The 21,966-nt window shown below is 44.5% G+C and overlaps 1 protein-coding gene across 12 annotated transcripts in view; it reads right to left on the bottom strand.

Annotated features, from left to right (window-relative positions):
- magi2a (membrane associated guanylate kinase, WW and PDZ domain containing 2a) overlaps nucleotides 1–21,966 on the bottom strand; it is a 287,056-nt gene that overhangs the window by 64,316 nt on the left and 200,774 nt on the right. For all 12 annotated transcript variants that reach the window (XM_077234024.1, XM_077234025.1, XM_077234027.1 and 9 more), the window contains exons 7-9: nucleotides 15,031–15,088; nucleotides 11,355–11,476; nucleotides 1,452–1,634 (exon numbers count right to left, since the gene is read on the bottom strand). In XM_077234024.1, the coding sequence (XP_077090139.1) occupies nucleotides 1,452–1,634; nucleotides 11,355–11,476; nucleotides 15,031–15,088 (363 nt within the window). The remainder of the gene's footprint in view (nucleotides 1–1,451; nucleotides 1,635–11,354; nucleotides 11,477–15,030; nucleotides 15,089–21,966) is intronic.

Here is a 21,966-nt window from a genome sequence, read left to right as displayed (position 1 = left end):
TGGTTAGTGTTGGAGTAACAAAATGTGTTACATAATCACATTACATTTGGTAAGTATCAAAAATATGAGTAATACTAATAGTGTGATTTGCCTTAGCAAACACCACTAATGAATAGAAAAATAGCACATTAATTGTTTGGAAATGTAACTCTTGTATAATTATAATATATAATTGTATATTAAAAACCAATAACGATTAACCATTAATTATTTTCATGTCAAGGAACAATGGCCATTATTAAATTTCAATATTATTTTTGTCTAAATAAATAAAAAATAAAAACCTAAATCAATTATTTTACATGCTGAAAGTCAATTTATGTCTATAATGTGCAGTGAGAAAAATAGACATTCATTTTTAGATTTCCTTAAGGTTACATTCAATAGTGTTAAATTATCCATGTTTTTTTTAAGGATTGAAGTGAGTGTTAGATGATGCTAAAGGTAAAAAACAACAACCTTGTTTGGGTTGGGGGAACATCCACAATTAAATATTCAATATCTATGGTGCCTGGCAATGCACCGGTTCTGTTTACTTAATTTTTTTACATCAACAAAAATATCTTGTGGCCACAACATATTATCACAACAAAACTATGTTAAAAGAAAATGTTGAGGCAACAACTTCCTTTTCTCATTTCTCAAGTTTTTTTTTTTTTTTTTTTTTGAGGAAAATATCTTATCAACAAAAAAATTATATTTTGATTACAAGGGGTCTTCAAAAGATACATTCCCCAACACTGGCGATGGTTATGAACTGTATGTATGTCCATCGCAGGACACGTTTCCTCGCGATGGACTCTACTCTAGCAGAACTGAAGATTTCAAACTGGTGTGTGTGTGTTTGTGTGTGTGTGTGTGTGTGTGTGTGTGTGTGTGTGTGACTGAGAAACAGCACAAGTAGGACAAGGAGCCCAGAGGGAGCGTGAAGGGTGGAAGAGAGGAGCAGAAAGGAGAGGAAAGCAGCAGAGAGGATCGTTTCCACAACTACAATATTACAATAAAGTGTCATCATGGGAGACACATTGACCATATTCTGAACTCTGCACTGTGGGTTCCTCTGAATGTACGAGATATTTCAATGCTCATACATGTGTGTGTGTGAGTAATGCTGCCGCAGTCACACTTCTCCTAGGCTGGGCTGGAGGTGCAGGGTTTATAAAGTCCCACTGTGATTAATGGACACATGCCCTGCTGTGGATAATGCACAATGCCCATAAATACACTGTCCGTAAATGCCTTTAACCCCTGGATGTCCCTAACGGACTATCAACCAAAAAAAAAAAAAGACAAATTCACACCGTAACCTTGTCAGTAGTGTGGGCACAAACAGAGATTGAGAGAGACTGGCCAGCTGGGAGCTCTGTTTGAGTGAGAATAGCACATTAGTGCAGTTCAAACGTTCACCTGCAAGTGTGTGTGTGTGTGTGTCTGTGTGTGTGTGTGTTTACCTGTAGCCATTTTCCCATCCTGTGCAGCAGGCCCATCCGGTATGACGCTTTTGACCTGTAGAAACTCATCTGGTTCATCACCGCCGATGATAGTGAAACCAAATCCCATGTTGCTTTTCTGTAGGGCTGTAGACAGAAAGCTGCCCTTCAGCTGCGTAGGGTCCCGCGTGAACAGAGGCTTCTCTGCCAGGGCGAAGAAATGCAGATAGAAACATAAGATTGTAATCAAGCAAAAGAAATCCAAAAATGAATGGGTTACTTTGTAAAAGCCAGTCCAAAGTCATAATAAGCAGCAGATCACATCACACTGGGGAATTGTGGGTAGAAGGCCAAGCGCTCAGCTTACAGCCAAACATACAAGAGCAGAGTGGGACACAATGGCTTGTTTTTTTGCTCAAGCCTCACTTTTGGCTCTTTAGGCATACTCCAATGTTACACATTTAACAGTGTTAAGCCTTGTCCAGGGCCATCTCCCAGGACAGCCAAGACTTAAGCAAAAAAAAAAAAAAAAGCCAGGAGAAGAACCAGCACAGGCAGAGCGGTTCTTCTGCTCTCTCAGAGTGGAGAAAAGAAATCTCAAAAACTGTTCTGGAGAAGCTGTTTCGCTGTAATCGCACACCAACAAGGAGCTTTGTACTGAAGAGCTGCTTCTTCACACTGAAGAGATGCCTACTTCAGTACACAATATGGAGTTACAATATGCCAGCCATAGTCACTCCATTTTTTGACCAAAGTCTTTTTTTTCACCATTATGTAGGCCAAATCTAGTCTTTTTGTCATGATCCCGGTATCCTCCTCTTACACTCTACCACCCTCTCCTGGTCACACTCTTTATTACATCCATTTACACACACACATTCCCATTCATTATCTCTGCCGCTCTCAGCTGTCTCTCATCACCTCATCACTCTCCCTCTTCTCCTCCCCAGCTGGTTCCCTCTTTCTCTGATTAGACTCTCTATTTCTAGTCTTCCCTGTCCTTTGTTCTTTGTCAGATTATTGCCATAGGTTACGTACCTGTGTACCTGCTGAACCAAACCCTGTCGTGTCGTGTCCTGTCTGGTGCGTGCCTCAATCTGTCTACCGTGTTACCTCGTCTCTGCTTTGTTACTTCTTCAGCTAACGTGAGTGGTCAAGGATTGGCGTTCCCGTGCTCTCTACGGACCCAGCCTGTCTCATCCTCCGGGGATTTCCCGTTGCCGGTCCTGACCGTACATTTCTGTTCTATTACTGAGAGACTTTCCGTTTTCCTTTGGATGAGACTTTCTTCAGTTGGATTTATTCGCCTTATGTGCCACCTGTGTTATTTTGCCTGAACTAATAAACTTTGTCAAACTGCCCTTTGCTTTTGGGTCCTCTCTCCTACACGTGACAGAATAATCTGACCAGAAATGGACCCAGCAAGGGAGAGTCCTCTTCAATCTGCACTTGAGATCCAGGGAGCCATGCTGGGCCGTCATGAGGATGAACTGGCCGCCGCTCACCATGCCATGGATTCTCTTGCTACTCGCATGACCGATATCTCACAACAGCTTAATCACCTCCGAGTGGAATCCTCCACCTCTAGAAGCCGTGACACGCCTGAGCCGAGAGTGAACAACCCGCCGTGCTATTCCGGTGAGCCCAAGGAATGTAGATCCTTTTTGACTCAGTGTGAGGTTGTCTTTTCACTACAGACTTCCACATACGCTGAGGATCGCTCTCGCATCGCCTTCGTCATCTCCTTGCTGGCTGGCCGGGCGCGGGAGTGGGGAACAGCTGTGTGGAGTTCGGAGGCTGACTGTCTCAGCCGTTATTCCTCCTTCAAGGAGGAGATGCTGCGGGTTTTTGACCGTTCTGCATTCGGAGCGGAGGCTTCCCGTCTTTTGTCTACGCTTCGTCAAGGGAGAAGGTCAGCAGCAGATTTTTCGATTGAATTTCGTACCTTATCTGCTTCATGTGACTGGAACGAGCCTGCCTTAGTAGCCCGTTTCCTCGAAGGGCTCAATGCTGACATTAAGGATGAGATCCTCGCCCGTGAATCACCCACTCGACTGGATCCTCTTATTGATATGGCCATTCGTGTGGAGAGGCGCTTCGACATGCGCCGCCGCAGCCGCAGCCTTGAGAGGGCACTTTTCTCTACCCCGGCTCGCTCTTCTACACCGCCGCCTTTCACTGACTCCGAGCCTATGCAGCTGGGTGGTTTACGAATCTCCGCGGCCGAACGCCAGCGCCGTATAACGGCTCGTCTCTGCATGTACTGCGCTTCCGCCTCCCATCGTGTCGCCTCCTGCCCGGTAAAAGCCAAGGCTCACCAGTAGAGAGAGGGTTACTGGTGAGCGCTTCAACCCTAGACCCTCCGTCACGCGCACGCACTACTTTCTCTGCTCTTCTCCGCTGGCCAGGGTTTTCCACCTCCTGTCCGGTTTTGATCGATTCGGGAGCCGAGGGAAATTTTGTGGATGAGACTTGGGCTCGAGAACAGGGGATTGCCCTCATTGAACGTAAAGACTCCACCCCTGTCCACGCCCTTGATGGTAGTATCCTCTCTAGAGTGCGCTTTGCCACTGCTCCGGTGAGTCTCACCATCTCTGGTAATCATCAAGAGACAATTTCTTTTCTAGTTTTGCATTCTCCTTTTAACCCTGTTGTTTTAGGACATCCCTGGTTAGTCGAGCATAATCCTCAGATTAACTGGTCTAGAGGTTCAATTCTTTCATGGAATTTGTCGTGTCATGTCAAGTGTTTGATGTCTGCTGTTTCTCCTGTCTCTTCTGTCTCTGTCTTTCAGGAGGAGCCGGGTGATTTGTCCGGGGTCCCGCGGGAGTACCATGATCTTCGAGCGGTCTTCAGTCGTTCCAGGGCCACTTCTCTTCCTCCCCATCGACCGTATGACTGCGCTATCGACCTCCTTCCTGGCACCACCCCTCCCCGGGGTAGACTTTACTCTCTCTCCGCCCCCGAACGCGAAGCTCTAGAGAAGTATCTTTCTGACTCGCTCGAAGCTGGTACCATTGTGTCTTCCTCCTCCCCTGCCGGTGCGGGTTTTTTCTTCGTTAAAAAGAAGGATGGTACATTACGCCCCTGCATAGATTATCGAGGCTTGAATGACATCACGGTCAAGAACCGTTATCCCTTGCCTCTCATGTCTTCTGCCTTCGAAATCTTGCAGGGGGCCAAGATCTTTTCTAAACTAGATCTTCGTAATGCTTACCACCTTGTCCGCATTAGGGAGGGGGACGAGTGGAAGACGGCGTTTAACACCCCCTTAGGACACTTTGAATATCGCGTTCTTCCTTTCGGGCTGGTCAACGCTCCCGCCGTGTTCCAGGCGTTAATTAACGACGTGCTCAGAGACATGTTGAACATTTTCGTTTTTGTCTACCTTGACGATATTTTAATTTTCTCTCCCTCTCTCCAAGTACACACTCTACACGTTCGACAAGTTCTCCAACGTCTCCTCGAGAACCGACTGTTTGTTAAGGCCGAGAAATGTACCTTCCACGCGCAGTCCATCTCATTTCTTGGTTCGGTAATTTCCGCTGAGGGCGTTAGCATGGATTCCTCCAAGGTCCGTGCGGTCACGGAATGGCCAGTGCCTGAGTCGCGCGTTGCTCTTCAACGTTTTTTAGGCTTTGCAAATTTTTATCGTCGGTTTATCCGTAACTTTAGTCAGATCGCCGCCCCTCTATCTGCCCTCACGTCCGCCAGGGTCCGATTTTCCTGGTCGGAGGGAGCTCAGACAGCTTTTGATCGCCTCAAGTCCCTTTTTTCCTCCGCCCCGATCTTACGAACTCCTGATATCTCTAGACAGTTCATTGTTGAAGTTGATGCATCAGAGGTGGGCGTTGGAGCTATTCTCTCCCAACGCTCATCTTCTGATGAGAAGGTTCATCCCTGCGCCTACTATTCGCATCGTCTTTCGCCCGCCGAACGAAATTATGATGTTGGCAATCGCGAGTTATTGGCCATCCGTTTAGCTCTCGGAGAGTGGCGTCACTGGCTTGAGGGTGCCTCAGTCCCGTTCGTTGTCTGGACGGACCATAGAAATTTAGAGTACATTCGTTCCGCGAAGAGGCTCTGCGCTCGTCAGGCTCGTTGGGCACTTTTCTTTACGCGTTTCGATTTTTCCATCTCCTTCCGCCCCGGGTCTAAGAACCTCAAGCCTGATGCTCTTTCGCGACAGTTTGCTTCCCCAGAGGTTGTTCCCAATAAGGAGGAGATCCTTCCTCAGGGCGTGGTGGTGGGCGCAGCTGTCTGGGGAATAGAACGTTTGGTCAAGCGCTCTCTGGCCCACGCCGTTACTCCTCGTCTTTGTCCTAAGGGTCTTTTGTACGTTCCTCCTTCTGCTCGTCTCGCGGTCTTTCAGTGGGGCCATTCATCCAAACTGTTTGCCCATCCCGGCGTTAGGGGCACGCTCGCCGCGGTCCGCCAAAGATTCTGGTGGCCCTCTCGTGAGCGCGACATTCGCCGTTTCGTCGCTTCGTGTGCCGTTTGCGCTCAGACTAAATCTGGTAATTCTCCCCCGGCCGGGTTGCTGCGTCCCCTTCCGTTACCGTCTCGCCCATGGTCTCACGTCGCCATGGACTTTATCACGGGTCTCCCCTCCTCTGAGGGGAACACCGTGATACTTACTGTCGTTGATCGTTTTTCTAAGACCGCCCGCTTTATTCCTTTACCTAAACTCCCGTCTGCTAGGGAGACCGCCCAGATTGTCGTCGACAAGATCTTTAAGATACATGGTCTTCCCTCCGACGTCGTTTCCGATAGGGGTCCCCAGTTCTCTTCCCTGTTCTGGAGGGAGTTTTGTCGCCTTATTGGAGCGTCGGCTAGTCTCTCCTCCGGCTTTCACCCACAGACCAATGGCCAAGCCGAACGAGCAAACCAGATAATCGGTCGCATTCTCCGTAGCCTCGCTTTCCGCAATCCGGCTTCCTGGTCAGAGCAGCTCCCCTGGGCGGAGTACGCACTTAATTCCGCTCCGTCTTCTGCCACTGGTCTATCCCCTTTTCAGTGTTGTCTCGGCTACCAGCCTCCGCTTTTTTCGTCACAAGATACAGACTCTAAGATGCCGTCGGTACAAGCCTTCATTCAACGTGCTAAGCGTACTTGGAGAGGGGTCAGGTCTGCTCTATTGAAGTCTCGTGCTCGCACCCGGCGGGCCGCTAATAGACGTCGTGTCAAAAGCCCCCGTTATTCCGTTGGGCAGAGGGTTTGGCTGTCTACCCTTAATCTTCCTCTCCAATCCTCTTCGCGTAAACTGGCCCCTAAATTCATCGGGCCTTTCCGCGTCCTTAAGATACTCAGTCCTGTCTCAGTCAGACTCAAATTGTCTGCCAATCTTCGACGCGTTCACCCGGTTTTTCACGTATCATGTATTAAACCCGTTACTCGTGTTCCTCCCCGTCCTGTCACTACCCCTATCCGTGTTGAAGGCGCTCCCATCTACAGGGTTCGCAAACTTCTCGACGTGCGCCCCCGGGGTCGGGGTCATCAGTTTCTGGTTGATTGGGAAGGATACGGTCCTGAGGAGAGAAGTTGGATTCCTTCCCGGGACGTCGTGGACCGCTCGTTGATCGATGACTTCTACCGCTCCCGCCAGTCCTCCTCCTCCGTTGCGCCAGGAGGCGCTCCTTGAGGGGGGGGGTACTGTCATGATCCCGGTATCCTCCTCTTACACTCTACCACCCTCTCCTGGTCACACTCTTTATTACATCCATTTACACACACACATTCCCATTCATTATCTCTGCCGCTCTCAGCTGTCTCTCATCACCTCATCACTCTCCCTCTTCTCCTCCCCAGCTGGTTCCCTCTTTCTCTGATTAGACTCTCTATTTCTAGTCTTCCCTGTCCTTTGTTCTTTGTCAGATTATTGCCATAGGTTACGTACCTGTGTACCTGCTGAACCAAACCCTGTCGTGTCGTGTCCTGTCTGGTGCGTGCCTCAATCTGTCTACCGTGTTACCTCGTCTCTGCTTTGTTACTTCTTCAGCTAACGTGAGTGGTCAAGGATTGGCGTTCCCGTGCTCTCTACGGACCCAGCCTGTCTCATCCTCCGGGGATTTCCCGTTGCCGGTCCTGACCGTACATTTCTGTTCTATTACTGAGAGACTTTCCGTTTTCCTTTGGATGAGACTTTCTTCAGTTGGATTTATTCGCCTTATGTGCCACCTGTGTTATTTTGCCTGAACTAATAAACTTTGTCAAACTGCCCTTTGCTTTTGGGTCCTCTCTCCTACACGTGACACTTTTAGCAGTTTGTGCCATGCGTTTGTTAAGGACAATAGCTGGTCCAGATACCCTGCTGAAAGACCAGCATGAATTTCTGTGCTGATCCATGCTTGTTTGGTGCGGGTCTTCCTGATGGACAAGCACCAGCAATACGTAGCTGGAGCAGCTCGTTGACCTTGTTGGTTCAAATAGAAAATAGAGATGGGCAAAGCTGGTAGGTTATCTGAATGGATTTAAAGTCAACACAAAATGGCATTCGTTACGGATTTTACCTATGTAATCTGACATATTTTATATTTGGATATGAACAATTCAAGCTACATTAAAATGATCTTTAACAAAATATTAAAGCTTGAATATTAAAGGTTAAAATTAAAAAAATCTAGATAAACTGACTAGTCGACTCACAAAACGACTAGTTGGTAGTTGTTGGTTTCTTGGCTTATGGAAACAATAGCCATTAGTTATAAACCAGCATCCCAAACATATGATGGCGTCCAGTGATGCTGGTCTATTCAGCAGGGTAGGTGTACTCATATGTATCCTGGAAGCACAGGCAAAAAGTAAAATACAAAACCACAAAATGAAAAGCCAACAAAAAGTCTCCACTGGTTCCACTGAAACTGAGAGAATGTTTCTTATAGGAACTATGCAAAAACAGGCCAGGGGAATAGACTCCTGCTGTATTCTCCCCTTGCACAAAGGGGGCACAGGTCTAGGGACGTACCATGCAGTCCAAACACACCGGCCCGGAACAGGGGGGCCTCGGATAGGTCAGTGAGACTGTGAGAGCGCTCGGGAGCGGGACCCACATATGCCAGTCTGGCCCTTGGTAGGGTGGCAGAGGAGGGGCTCTCCTCCACTGTTACAGAGAACAAAAATCCTCAACTCACACAGGAAATCGAGAAATGTCACAGAGATATAAGGTGGGTCTACTATGGACATGGAAGAGTTACATTTCAACAGGAAATTCTAGGGTGAGTTTGCCAAGTTGAACACCCTGGTTTGTCCACCCATTGCGAATAATCCAGTTTTAGAGTTTAAGGCTAGGCATACAGTAGGACTGGGGTTGCATCTTCAACTCACACATAAAATCTGTAAATGGCATTAAGGGATACAAAGTTGGCCTACTATGGACATAAAAGTGTTACATTTTAACAAGAAATCTAGGTTGATTTTGCCAAGTTGAACATCCTTGTTGGTCTTGGAAGAACGTTCCAGGTTGGAGGTTGGATAGGGTTGGAGTTGAAGTCTCATGAATATAATCATCCTATAATTCTTTCTTTGGTTTATGGGGAGTTATGGTTAGGGTTTGTTTCTAGGAATAGGGTTAGGTGCCAACAAAAGATGTTGATCCAGGAACGTGTCCTACTTCAACTAAATAAAGAGGAGGTGTTACTATTGATTAAAGGAGTATGCTCTGTATTGCTCAACATTTAACATCTGAGCATCTGAGCATCCAGATCAAGTAAATGATTTCTCATTCCTCTATGATCCATTTTTGCTTAAATCTCAAGGTACTGTACTTCTCTCTTGTGTAATGAACCTCTGACTAAAGGATAATGAAAACAAATCTTAATTCTACAAGTGAGAACAGTAAATTAACAGTATACAGTACTTCTTTTTTGTGGAAGGCTATTTTCCACTCTAGTTTGACCATATAAGTCCACATTTAAATGATTCTGGCATGGAGGAGCTTGACTGGCCTGCACAAAGACCAGACCTATCGAAAAATATAGAATTTCCTACAGAAAAACTTAAGTGATGAATTGGAACACAGAGTTACATCACTGATGATTGTGTCTATGGGAGCGAATCCCTCCAGACATGATCTGTGGAAACATCAGACATCAACATCTAGTGGAAAGCCTTCCAAGAAGAGCAAGAGCTGTTAGGGAAGACCAACTCCCTAACATTAATGGCCAATGGTTTTGAAATTAAATGTGGTGTTCAGCTTTCCACATACAGTACTTTTGGCCATATAGTGTAGGTATGTTGGAGGTTTCTAATGCAGCATGCTCTCTCAAAAAGATGCATTGAAACAAGTTAGAGAAAGTTCTTCTTGTTAATGCCCATTTTGGCTGAACATACTCTGCCCCTTACCTTTATGTGGGTAGCAGCATGACCATGCTGAATGGATAAACTAAAAAATGAATTATTACTAGAAATGTAACCATAATCAGTCCAAGGTCATATTATGAAAGAAGACACACTTTCATTTGAAAACCGAGTCTCAAAGAAAACAGGAAGCATTCAGGTGTATAGCTCAAAGAGACTGTACAGCCATATTTACAGGATTAGTTCACCAAAAAGGAAAATTCTGTCATTATTTACTCATCCTCATGCCCATCCAAACCTGAATGTTCTTATATCTTCCATGGAACACAAAAGGAGAAATTCTGAAGAATAAAGTACTGTTTTATCCCTTTCATGCATTTACAATTAATAGACACAAAGGCTTTAAAGAATAGAGACGCAGCGCAGAGGATAGAGCAAAACAAAACACCGGTCATAAATTAGAAGTTTAAAACGATTATTTTTACTGAGAAAAATAGAGCGGCGATAGAAGAGATTGAGAGAGGAACAGGCCTGGTTTTATGTTGTGTTTTGTTTCTGTTTTGTGTGGCCAGCAGTCGTCCGTGAGGGGCTGCTGGCTTATACTTTTGTTTTTATATTTGCTTTATTTTATTGAAAATGTTAAATGTTCTCCAGGTTCCCGCCTCCTTCTTCCCGGGTTTCGGCACCAGTGTAGCAATGTTTAAGATTCAGGGAAGAAGGAGGCGGGAACCGGCGAACATTTTCAATAAAATAAAACAAATACAAAAGCAAAAGTATAAGCCAGCAGCCCCTCACGGACGACTGCTGGCTCCACCTTTTATGCTTCCGCTCCTCCGTGAGAGATAGGAGACCGGTGCGTCACGCAGGTGGCGCTCATCAGTAATCACGCCACCGGCCTCGTGCCATTCTCCCATCGGCCTCGTCCTGCTCGCCATACCCTTTAAGGTACTGTACACACACGAAAACAGTGTGATTTTGCTCACACCCAAAAGGGGCAAATTGGACATGCTTTAATAAATTATCTGTGAGGTATTTTGAGCAGAAACGTCCCCGACACATTCTGGTGACACCAGAGACTTATATTACATCTTGTAAAAAGGGGCATAATAATAAGTACACAAAGCCAGTCTGAATGATTTATTTGGTCTTATCTTTGTTTTTTGATTTTTTAGTTTTTTTGAAGCTTGAATTTAGCTCAATATAAGTGCATGGGGAAATTAATTTCTCCTTTTGTGTCCCCAGTAAATATCGACAGGATTTTCATTTTTGGGTGAAGTAAAACTAATAATTCCAAAGGTCTGGCTGTAAGAAAGTAATATGCTTAACAATAAGTTCACTCACAGAGGGTACACTATCAAAGACAACGTCTGAGCATAGATGTGTTTCTATGGAGACAGACACTGAGCTCATAAGAGAAACATATTAATAGTCATGAACACCACGCCTCAATCAGCAATTCCAATAGATTTGATGTTAAACATCCCATTGCATGGAGAGCAGATAAGTGTTATTATGATGTCATCAGTGTGTTTAAGATAGGGTGGTTGGGAACTGCAATTTTTAACCAGATTTGCATAAGTACCACACCTTAAAATGTTTAAGATAATTAAGATATCAGTGATACTTTACCTCTGTAGACTGTAGGTAGGGGGAGAGAGGACAAGCCCTGACTCTGCATCTGTTGCTGCTGTTGCATTCTTCTCTTGGCCTCTAAAACTGGGTTCTCAAACTGAGTCCTTCGGTTTATGTGACTGCAATCAGAAAACCAGAAATAGAGATTTGTTCAAGTTTATTTCTTGAGTGGCTACTTGAAAATACATGACTATTCAATATATGGGCCACCTAGCCTTCTGCCTTACTGACTACTGCCTTTTTAGGGAGCATTTGAACTGAAATAGAACCTCATAAGTAACTGATTTGTAACACTATAGGCCACAGCTAGAACTATGAAAGCAGCTATTTTATAAAATCTGTCAACACTGACTGCCCAATATCTGTAGATTGGCTCGAACTTTCGTCAGCTAGCATTTACTCGTCGACTGAAAATAAGGGCAAACATATTCAAAAAAGTTATGTAGTGTCTTTCAGCCTTATGCTAAAGGTACTCTAACGCAATTAATTTTGCTTCAGGACCCAGATTTTATATTGCCCACCAAATGGCGAACAGAAACTGTACCAAAACTGTTTGTTTTACAACCAAAAACCATTGATATTGGTACTGAATGAAATATATTTATAATAAACACTCTTGACTCTATACGCCATCTTAGATTATTTATTTAATTGAGCTTGCATGCAATGCATACATGGCACATTCCATATCAGTAACAGGCTATTAAAGCATACATGAAGTTATGCCATTGGTCCCTTGCTTTGTGCACTTTGAAAACTTGATCTGCAAATCCTGCAATATAATTTCTCATGGTTGATCAATGCAAATAATTTTGCCCACCCAAGGATTGCCCACCCGCAGGAAACAAATACTGACACAAGCCATTAAATGTTATGCACTATACAAGAAAAAGCAAGAGTGTTCATTTTAATACCTTTTAACAAGTAATTTAAAATCAAACAAGCTGTGGTCATTGAGTAAAACAGAAACCCAGTTAGTCTTCATTTTTGTTAAAAGAGTGATGTAAGAATGAGATCAGACAGTAATGAGAGCATCCTCTGATCTGGAAGAAAAATAGCTCTTTTGACTGTCTGTACAACACTTGCTGTCAGAGTTAATTCAATCTGTTTAAAAAAGCACTGTTGAAACCATGCCATTTGAAAGTACAGAGACAATTAGGCCCCATTAAAAGGCATTCTGTTGAAAAGTGGTAATGCTTTCTTGTAAAGACGTGGCATTTGTAATTACAGCTTTGTGCCAAGACAATGCAAGGTCAATTTTGAGGACATTGGTTTTAGATTTCTTTTGAGGTCCCAAGCTTGAAATTAATTCAACAGATCAAAGTATAATGAGCAAATGGAATTTGTCCCTAGTACTGTCCCTCTCATTTTAGCTGACATCAGTTCTACACTTTCTTACAGCACATTAAGCCAAGGTTTTGCAAAGTAGAAACCCGCCTTAGAATTGGTTCTGGCTTGGTCCTATTAAATACCAACTGTAAAGTTCGAATCCCGGGTTCGAATCCACTGTGAGACACCAATGCGTCCCTGAGCAAGACACTTAACCCCTAGTTGCTCCAGAGGCGTGCGACCTTTGAAGTATAGCAATTGTAAGTCGCTTTGGATAAAAGCGTCAGCTAAATGAATAAATGTAAATGTACTTAAGAAATAAGTAGAATAAGTGAAATAAGTCAAATTAAAATAAAAAAACAACAACTGATTACCAATAATACATATTGCATTATGGAACAGACAGACAGATAGATAGATAGTATATTTATGAAGTTTAAATATATAAATAAATTCCCTCAAGGTATCATATGCTATTTCCAAACAAATATTTGGGTAGATAAGATAAAGAAAGATTAAGTTAAACTCAACACCCAAAGGGGAAAATCTAGGGCTGGGTATTGTTCAAAATCTTTCGATCCGGTGCCAATTTCGATACCTAAGTTTCGATACCGGTTCCTAACGATACTTTTTTCGATACCAATTTTATGAAATGCATTTAAACAAGATTACCTAACACATTACCTCAGAAAAACTTTTGTTTCATTTCTTTGACTCATGCTCCTAGCCAGTGCAAAAAGGAACAAAAAAGCACAAAGGAACAAACATTTTTTTTATAAAGAGCTCATGCTCACCAAAGCTGATTTAAAAAAAAAAAAAAAAAATACAGTAAAACATGTAATATTGTGAAATAGTATTACAATTTAAAATCTTATTTGAATATATTTCAAAATGTAATTTATTGAAATGAATTGAATTCAAAGCTGAATTTTCAAAATCATTAGTTCAGTGTCACATGACCCTTCAGAAATATGAAAACAGTTTGCTGCTTAATATTTTGGAAACTATGATACATTTTTTCATGATTCTTTGATGAATAAAAAAAATAAAAAGAACAGCATTTATTTAAAAACGAAATATTTTGTAACATTACACATGTTGTAATGTCATCTTTGATAACTTTAATGCATCCTATTCCTTACTGAAAAAAAAAATTCTGACTAACCAACACATTTTTGAACGGCAGTGTACATTCAGTAGGTTCTTATTTATTCCAATATAAACTGTCTGTCAGAGTGATCAACAAGGTATCTCTTCATTTACCAGTCGAAGACGGAGCAACTTTTACGTTTACTCCTTGCACTGTCAAGGTCTTCATCATATTTGTCGTGGTATACCGGTCTTTGCAGCAATTATTTTACCGCAAAACACTGCATTGCGCGCTGTTGGCATCGAGCATGGAGAAATGTACCCACACTTTTGATCGACTTTTCCACATCTTTAAGGTATTATTATGTGTGTGTGCTCGCGTCTCATATGATATGAATATGTGCGCGGAGAGTTTGTGTGTGTGTGTGTGTGTGCTCGCGTGTCATTGAGTATGTGCGCGAGTTTGTGTGTGCTCGCGTCTCATATGCGCGTCGTGAGGACGTGGAGAGTTTGTGCGTGCACACGCACACGCACGCTCATATGAGTATGAGTTCCGCGCATCTTGTGTGTGTAGAGTTTGCATGTATGTGCATTTCATAATTTGTTTGAGCACTGATGATTCGTAGCACATAGTGTCGAGGCAATTCGGTCGGTACCTCAAAAGTATCGAACTCGGTACCCAACCCAGCCCTAGGAAATTCATGTTGCAGCAGCACAATTTAAATTATACTGTAGTGTATATACATTATATAATATCAATGTTTATTATATACAATTTAAATTATATATAATAAAGATTTATAATAAATACCCAACAAAACAGGTTGGTAGATAGACTGATTCTTTATGATTACAGTTCAATGACATGAAGTTCCATAATCCCGTCTGAGGACACCAGACGAGGATGCAGTGCTGCTTTTATGATGCAGTTGGAGAGAGTGTGTGGTTGTGTATCCACATGATACTACAGCTGCATTATTGGCTCTAGGCTTGCTGTTCTCCTCTGTCCTGGGAGGAAGAGTAGCCAGGCAAGCCATACTATAAATAGTTCCACCTCACCCCAGACTGTGCATTAAGCAAGAAAGATGATGGCACACACACGCAAACATACTGCGAACTGAATTAGGAAACACTGGAGCAGCTGTTTTTCGTCATGAGCATGGTGCAGCAGCTATATAACCAATTAACACAGAGCTGTGAGAAAATGAGCCAAAGTGCCATTAAACTGTGTGTTAACTCAAGCAGTTGAACTTACTCAACATAGTAGGTTCCATAAATAGGGTCATCGATTTTCTCCCAGCCATAAGGAAGCTCTGAAAAACAAACAATAAATAATTCCGCTTTAAACGTTTAATTCAAGGATAGATGTTGTAGTAGAGTAGAGTCAAAATTTTGTTTCATTACTATATATTGAGTCTTTATCTGAAAAGGGTGCCCTTTGGACTTTAAGAGTACCCATAACTTAAGGAGGTAATTAACAGAACACTGAGCTTAACATTTTTATTTGAAAGATATAGTGTGCAAATGCAAAATAACTTTTAAAATAAAGCATTCATTTTATTCTTAACCATTTGTCACACTCTTTCACAATATCATATAATTTGCAGGGCCCCATTCATCACCATGACATTTAAATGGGTTATACAGAGTAAAAAAAAATTTTGTTTGTATTGAAATTAAAATAGTGCTTTCATCGTCTGCATTTTTTTTCCCTAAACACCTTTCTGAAAATTGCAGAATTTATCTTTGTCCTTGTACTTTTTGCTCACCTCCATTATAGATGTGACATTCCTGCTTTTGAAAATAATGATCTAATTTTCAGACATCTTATTAGTTAGGGGAAAAAAGTTTAAGAGAGAACGTCTCTGTTACGTATGCAAACCTTATTCCCGTTACGTCAGTGAATGACGAAATGGGGGTTTCGCTTAAAAGCCTATCACCTTCGAGTTTTAGAAAACGAGTCAATGGCATGAAAATGCCTTGGGTCTGTGGCGATATAGGCGATATGACGATATAGGTGTCCCAATCTAATCACGCTACATCTAATCACGCTAACATACTGTTTTCCAGTGCCCTGCGTAAGTCTGAGCTCCCTGCCGTGAGACTAGCACGGACGACGTACTCCTACTTAACACAGGAATACCAAAGTACACTGGGAAGTATATCTCAGTGGAAATATGCAACACAATGCCTGCCCGAAGGGAGGACTTACAGAATACACATATGACCCGAGAGGGGGTAGCATATGGAGAACACTGTGGTATCCAGCCCATAGGGTGGAATCTTTCAACCCCAGAGGTGGCAAGGTGGCTTGCCAAGGGAAAGACACACGCTCAGAGAGGCTTACAGTGGAAATACACACGTGGGGGTCACCCAAGGGGGGAACCATGCAGATGGAGGCACTTAGCCAACGTGAAAGCTGCCATAGGCATAGACTCTGGCGTTGAAGTCAACAGTGCTGGAAGAACTCAGGGCTTCTCGGGGAAACACACCTGAGGAGAATATCGCATGTATCCAGTCCGAGGAGTGTAATGGCAAGCAAGTGATGACACTGAGTGGGTCCCATGATTGGCCACTGGGGGCGAGTACATGAGAGGACACTGGCTCCACTCAGAGATTATAGAATTTCGCAAATGTGTTGGGTGTTGCCCAGCCTGCAGCTCTGCAGATGTCTGTTAGCGAGGCACCATGTGCTAGAGCCCAAGAGGTGGCCACACTCGGGTGGAGTGTGCCCTCACACCAAGGGGACATGGTCGACCTTGCTGCTGGTATGCCAAAACAATGGTGTCCACTATCCAGTGAGACAACCTTTGCTTGGAGAGAGCCTTTCCCTTCAGCTTCCCATCATAACAGACAAAGAGCTGGTCAGAGGTCCTGAAACACTGTTCTGTTCTGTCCCCGTAAGCACAGAGGGCGCGTACTGGACAGAGCAGTGCCAAGGCTGGGTCTGCCTCCACTGCGGGTAGTGCTTGCAGGTTCAACACCTGATCCCTGAAAGGAGTGGTGTGAACCTTGGGCACGTATCTAGGCCAGGGTCTCAGGATCACGTGAGAGTTAGCTGGCCTGAATTCCAGGCAGGGTACTAAAACCTGGGGGTGCCAGAGGATGCCCCTTCACTGAGAAAGGAGGTCCTTCCTCAGAGGAATTGGCCAGGGAGGGGCTGTCACAAGGAGTACCAGTTCGGAAAACCAAGTCCGGGTGGGCCAATGAGGCGCAACTAAGAGGACCTGCTCCTTGTCCTCCCTGATCTTGCACAGAGTCTGTGCAAGAAGGCTCACTGGGAGGAGGCCCTGAGGCCAGCTGCGCACTAGTGTATCCGTGCCGAGGGTCCGCTCGGTCAGGAAGTAAAACAGGTGACAATGGGAAGAGTCGTGGGAGGCAAACAGAGCTACCTGTGCGTCGCCGAAATGTTCCCAAATCAGCTGAACCGACTGGCGATGGAGTCTCCATTCTCCTGGAAGTGGCTGAAACCGCGAGAGCTCGTCGGCTGCACGGTTCAGTTCTTCCAGAATATGAACGGCACGAAGCAACCTCAGATGCTTCTGACTCCATTAGAGGAGATGGCGGGCGAGTTGCGACATATGGCAGGAGCGTAGACCACAGGTTGATGTATGCTAGTGTGGCCGTGTTGCTAGTATGCTAGTGTGACCCACTGCTCTTCTTGGGTACAATGAAGTAGAGGCTGTAGAAGCCGGACCTCATTTCGGCTGGAGGGGCGGTCTCAATCGAACACTTCGCTAGTAGGGTGGCGACCTCCGCACGCATCACGGGCATAGCCACCCACCACGGTATAGCAGATTCCTCGGAAGCGGGGAGTAGACCGTGCAAACTGAATTTCATAGCCTAGCCTGACGGTTCTCGTGAGCCAGCATGACAGATTGGAAAATTCCAAAAACTGAACCAGCGGGGTCACATGAACCACAGACGTACCCACGATGGGGCAGTGAGCCGGAATGACTGGCCTGGACGTGGGAGGCGGAGCGTCCCGGTGTGGGGGCACGGTCATAAGCCGCATCCTGACAGAGGAGACCAGGGAAGGACCAGCGTTCCATGGGGGCCTGCTCAGGGGCCTGGGTCTGGTGACAGAGGGAGACGAGAGTGGCGAGGCTCGTAAGCCGTCTCTCATCCACGGCCTCATCGATGAGAATGTCAGTTCTTTGGAAGAAGAAGTTCTCCCCCGGCCCTCCACCGGGGAAGGAGTGGCCCTGCAACCACTTCCTGGAAAGAACTGCAATCCATCTTTGAGATGCCCGTAACGGGAGCACCCCTGGGGTACGGGCTGGGGCGCTTTTCTGCGACTACCTCCACGGCGCGGCCCGGGTGAAGGCTGCTGCTGGGGCCAGGCGGGAGGGGTGGAAGTCGCAGGAGGGCAGCTGGCAATGGGGTCAGAACATGTTTGATCGCCTTCTGGGCGGCCGAGAACTGTTGGGCAGAGTCCTGGACCGTGCCGCTGAAGAGGCCAGCCTGGAATATGGGGAAGTCAAGGAAGAGGGTTTGGAGGGGTGCCTATGGTCGCCACGCCAGGTGGAGACCGGTATCAGCACTCGAGGTACCCAAAAAACAATTATCCAGCCGCGAGCGCTCGGGACAGGGTGGAAGATTCCATTCCAGCCCGATGCTCGCAGCTGCCCAGGAAAGCAAGGCTGTCAATTCCGGATCAGACTCAGGCAATGCTGGCACACCCGAAGGCGGCAGCACAGCCGAGACTTCATCTCCAAAAAACTTGTGATCGACATCGTCTCATCATCTGGAGCACCGAACGAGACGCGTGGCGGGTCCGAAGACTGGCCAGCTATCTCATCCTGCACGCTTGCGGGTTGCAATGCACAAGAGGGGTGTGTGGAATCGTCACAAGAGGAATCGTCAGGGTTCTGTTCCACACCGTAACCCTCAGGTCACCCTGGCCTCCAGCCAAAGTATCGCCTCTAGTGGAGGGGATAGAATGGTCTGTGGCAGAGGGGACTCTATCTCCACGGAGGTCATTGAGTCTTGACCAAAGCACCGCGATGGTCATGTTCCCGCAATGAAAACATGAGTTATCCACAAACGCTGCCTTAGCGTGATCTAAGCCCAAACATGCAAGGCAGCGGTTGTGACCATCAGATGACAAAACAAAAAGTGCACCAGAAGTGCACGGGTGTGACATCTTTTAAAAATGTGCCACGCGCAAGCTCTTTTTGTGAGAGGAAAAAGCTCAGCAGAGTGATGAAGCGCCCAGGGAGAAGCACACACACTGATGGCAGATCACTGCACAGACCAGTAGCAGGCAATGTGATCTCACTGGAACGCGCCGTTACACCAACACACTGGAGAGCCGCTCGTCTCGTAGTATCGAAGATCTCAGATACAGGCTTGCAGAGGAGTGAAGAGATGCTCTTGGCTCTGAAGCAAAAACATAATGCGAGATTGCAAGTGCTCCTCCTTTTATACCCACGTGGTGGAGTGGAGTCGCAGCATGCAAATTCCGCAGACCCAAGTCATTTTCATGCAATTGGCTCGTTTTCTAAAACTCGAAGGTGATAGGCTTCTAAGTGAAACCCCCATTTCATCATTCACTGACGTAACTCGCAGTGGCTGAACGAAAGGGAAATATTTTCTTGGTACAAAACACAATAATATTTGTGATGTTATATGCTAATTAGACAATTCTGAAGACAGACAGACAGACAGAAACACAGATAGATATTTCCGCAATTTTAAAGTAACCTTTCAAATGAAATAAATATTTAGTAAACAAATATTCTTACCATAGTATTAGCATAAATAGCACCATTTCCTGAGAATATGCTGTTTTCACTGTCTATCTTAACATTTTATGTTGCTTAATAAAGTAGGGTGCATTCGGACTGTGTCATTCGGCTGAAATCTTATTATTAATATTTAGACTAAAACATACAAGCTTCCACACTTAAAACACACGCTCCATCTAGCATGCACACACGCTGAGCTTCAGACGAAAGTGTCAAGGAAACACAGCGTAATTTTACACACACAACACAACATAACACACACACATTCAACACACACACACACACATTCAACACACACACACACATTCAACACACACACACACACACACACACACACACACACACACACACACACACACACACACACACACACACACACACACACACACACTACTCTACTGCTGTGCTGTGAACTTGTAAAGACAACCGAGTGCACAGAACAATCCTCAGGATGAACATTTATAAGGATTTAAAGGGAAGTATTAAATGGGTGCAATAAAACTTTCATTTGTGCTATGAACATGAATATATCAAATCATGCAGCTTGTTGAGGAGAAGTGCATTATTACTTTTCAAAATGATTGTTTTTATTATTTTTTTCCTTGTAGGTGAAAATATCCCATAGGTTTACATTGAAGGAGAGACCCAAGCCATCTACAAACCAGAATATATTAGAGCAGCATATTACAGCAACCACCTATAGGGTCAGATTTAGTAAACACATTAGCATAAGACCGGAATCCCATAAAAGTGCAGATGAGAGTGGACAATTCTGCGGGTGATCTACTGACAATGCCCAAATTAAAGAACACAGACAGATAATTTCCATTAAAGATAACGAAATATAAAAATAACATGGCTTGGTAAACAATATGTTCAGATAACGTCTTTCTCTGGTATTCCAAAAAAAAATGTTTGGAGAAAATTCTCTTACTTCTGTGTTCTGTCACATGCTCTCTTTTCTCTGTGGTGCCTCCTCCTATAGCGACAACTATGTAATGGGATATGTGTGTGTGTGTGTGTGTGTATTTTGCCTTTATTTTGACAGGAGAGTAGAGAAAGTTGACGGGAAATGAACTGAAAGAGAGAGGGATGCCCATGAGAGAACAGGGAAACTGCAGCTTGCCAAGCCATGCACTTATAATTTAAAGCATTTCAACTACAATCAAGCTACATGGTAAAAAGTCATACACCTGTCATTTTAACCTGATATTTTAGACTATTTTACCTGATTTAGCCCATATACATTATTCAAACCTAAATACATCAGTTTATACAAACAAAACTAGTGATATTAAATCATATTTTTGGCTTGAATACCAAAACTAGATACCAATATCTATTAATTTAGATACCAAATAGTTACCATTTTTTTCAGTTCAACCTTATCCAGTTACTTACCAAAAATAGATAATTACATTGATACTATTTAAAGAGTCAGTATTTTTTATAAATATACAGCTATCAGATGATTCAATTTTTTTCATTTAATTACAAAAAAACCCACACCATTCAAACATTATGTACACCAATAAATTCATTAATAAATGAAGTAATAAAATAGAAAACATGCCATTCTAACTGAGCCAAAAACACAGTGATAAACAACTGCAAATTAATAAGTCAATTGATAGTTGAAATCACATGAACCGTGCGAACAAACCAATTCACTCAAATTAATTACATTTCCTAATGTTTTGTTTGAGAGAGAAAAGATGTTTGATTTGTTGCCTCAGTTGGCTCTGCTGTAAAGGCTTCACTATTAAAAAAAAACGTACTCGGTTACTAACGTAACCTCGGTTCTCTCTAGAGAGGGAACGAGTACTGCGTAATATCTTACGCTACGGGGAAAACCTCTTTTCCACGAGATATTGAAGCCAAAAATTATCCTTTAATTTTGATTAATGTAAAACGCTGTGCGGCAGCGTGCAGACATAGGCAAGACGGCTCGCGCGCCTATTGGCTGCCCTGCGGCCACAGCAGCAAGCCTATCGAGAGAGGCCCTGCGTGACGTGACGTCCAATGGGGGTACTTCGCGCCCATTTCGTCGCGTCCCGCCAGAATAGGCGTGGCCTTGGCCTATAAATACGCTCGACAGGCTGATACAAACTGGTTTTCAACGTTGAAGCGAACCAGCGCTGTTGTATGCACGGCAAGATACGCAGTACTCGTTCCCTCTCTAGAGAGAACCGAGGTTACGTTAGTAACCGAGTACGTTCTCTTACGAGAGTATCTCTCGTACTGCGTAATATCTTACGCTATGGGGAACACAATGTAAGACGCCGTGCGTACTGGGATCCGACACCAAAGTCCCAAGGGCAGTAGCCCGGGGCTCATATAGTGCATAATCACCGTAGACTCACAGAGAGTCGGAGAAGAGAGGCTACCAGCATCATTCCCCACGTAATAGCATCCCATAGGAGCTAGTTATGTCAACAATA

This window comes from Siphateles boraxobius, unplaced genomic scaffold, assembly GCF_051911475.1.
Source record: "Siphateles boraxobius isolate OS27281-9 unplaced genomic scaffold, OSU_SipBor_1 19, whole genome shotgun sequence".
NCBI lineage: Eukaryota > Metazoa > Chordata > Actinopteri > Cypriniformes > Leuciscidae > Siphateles > Siphateles boraxobius.
The sequence above is the reverse complement of the archived record's forward strand: the minus strand, read 5'-3'. Positions and strand labels throughout refer to the sequence as shown.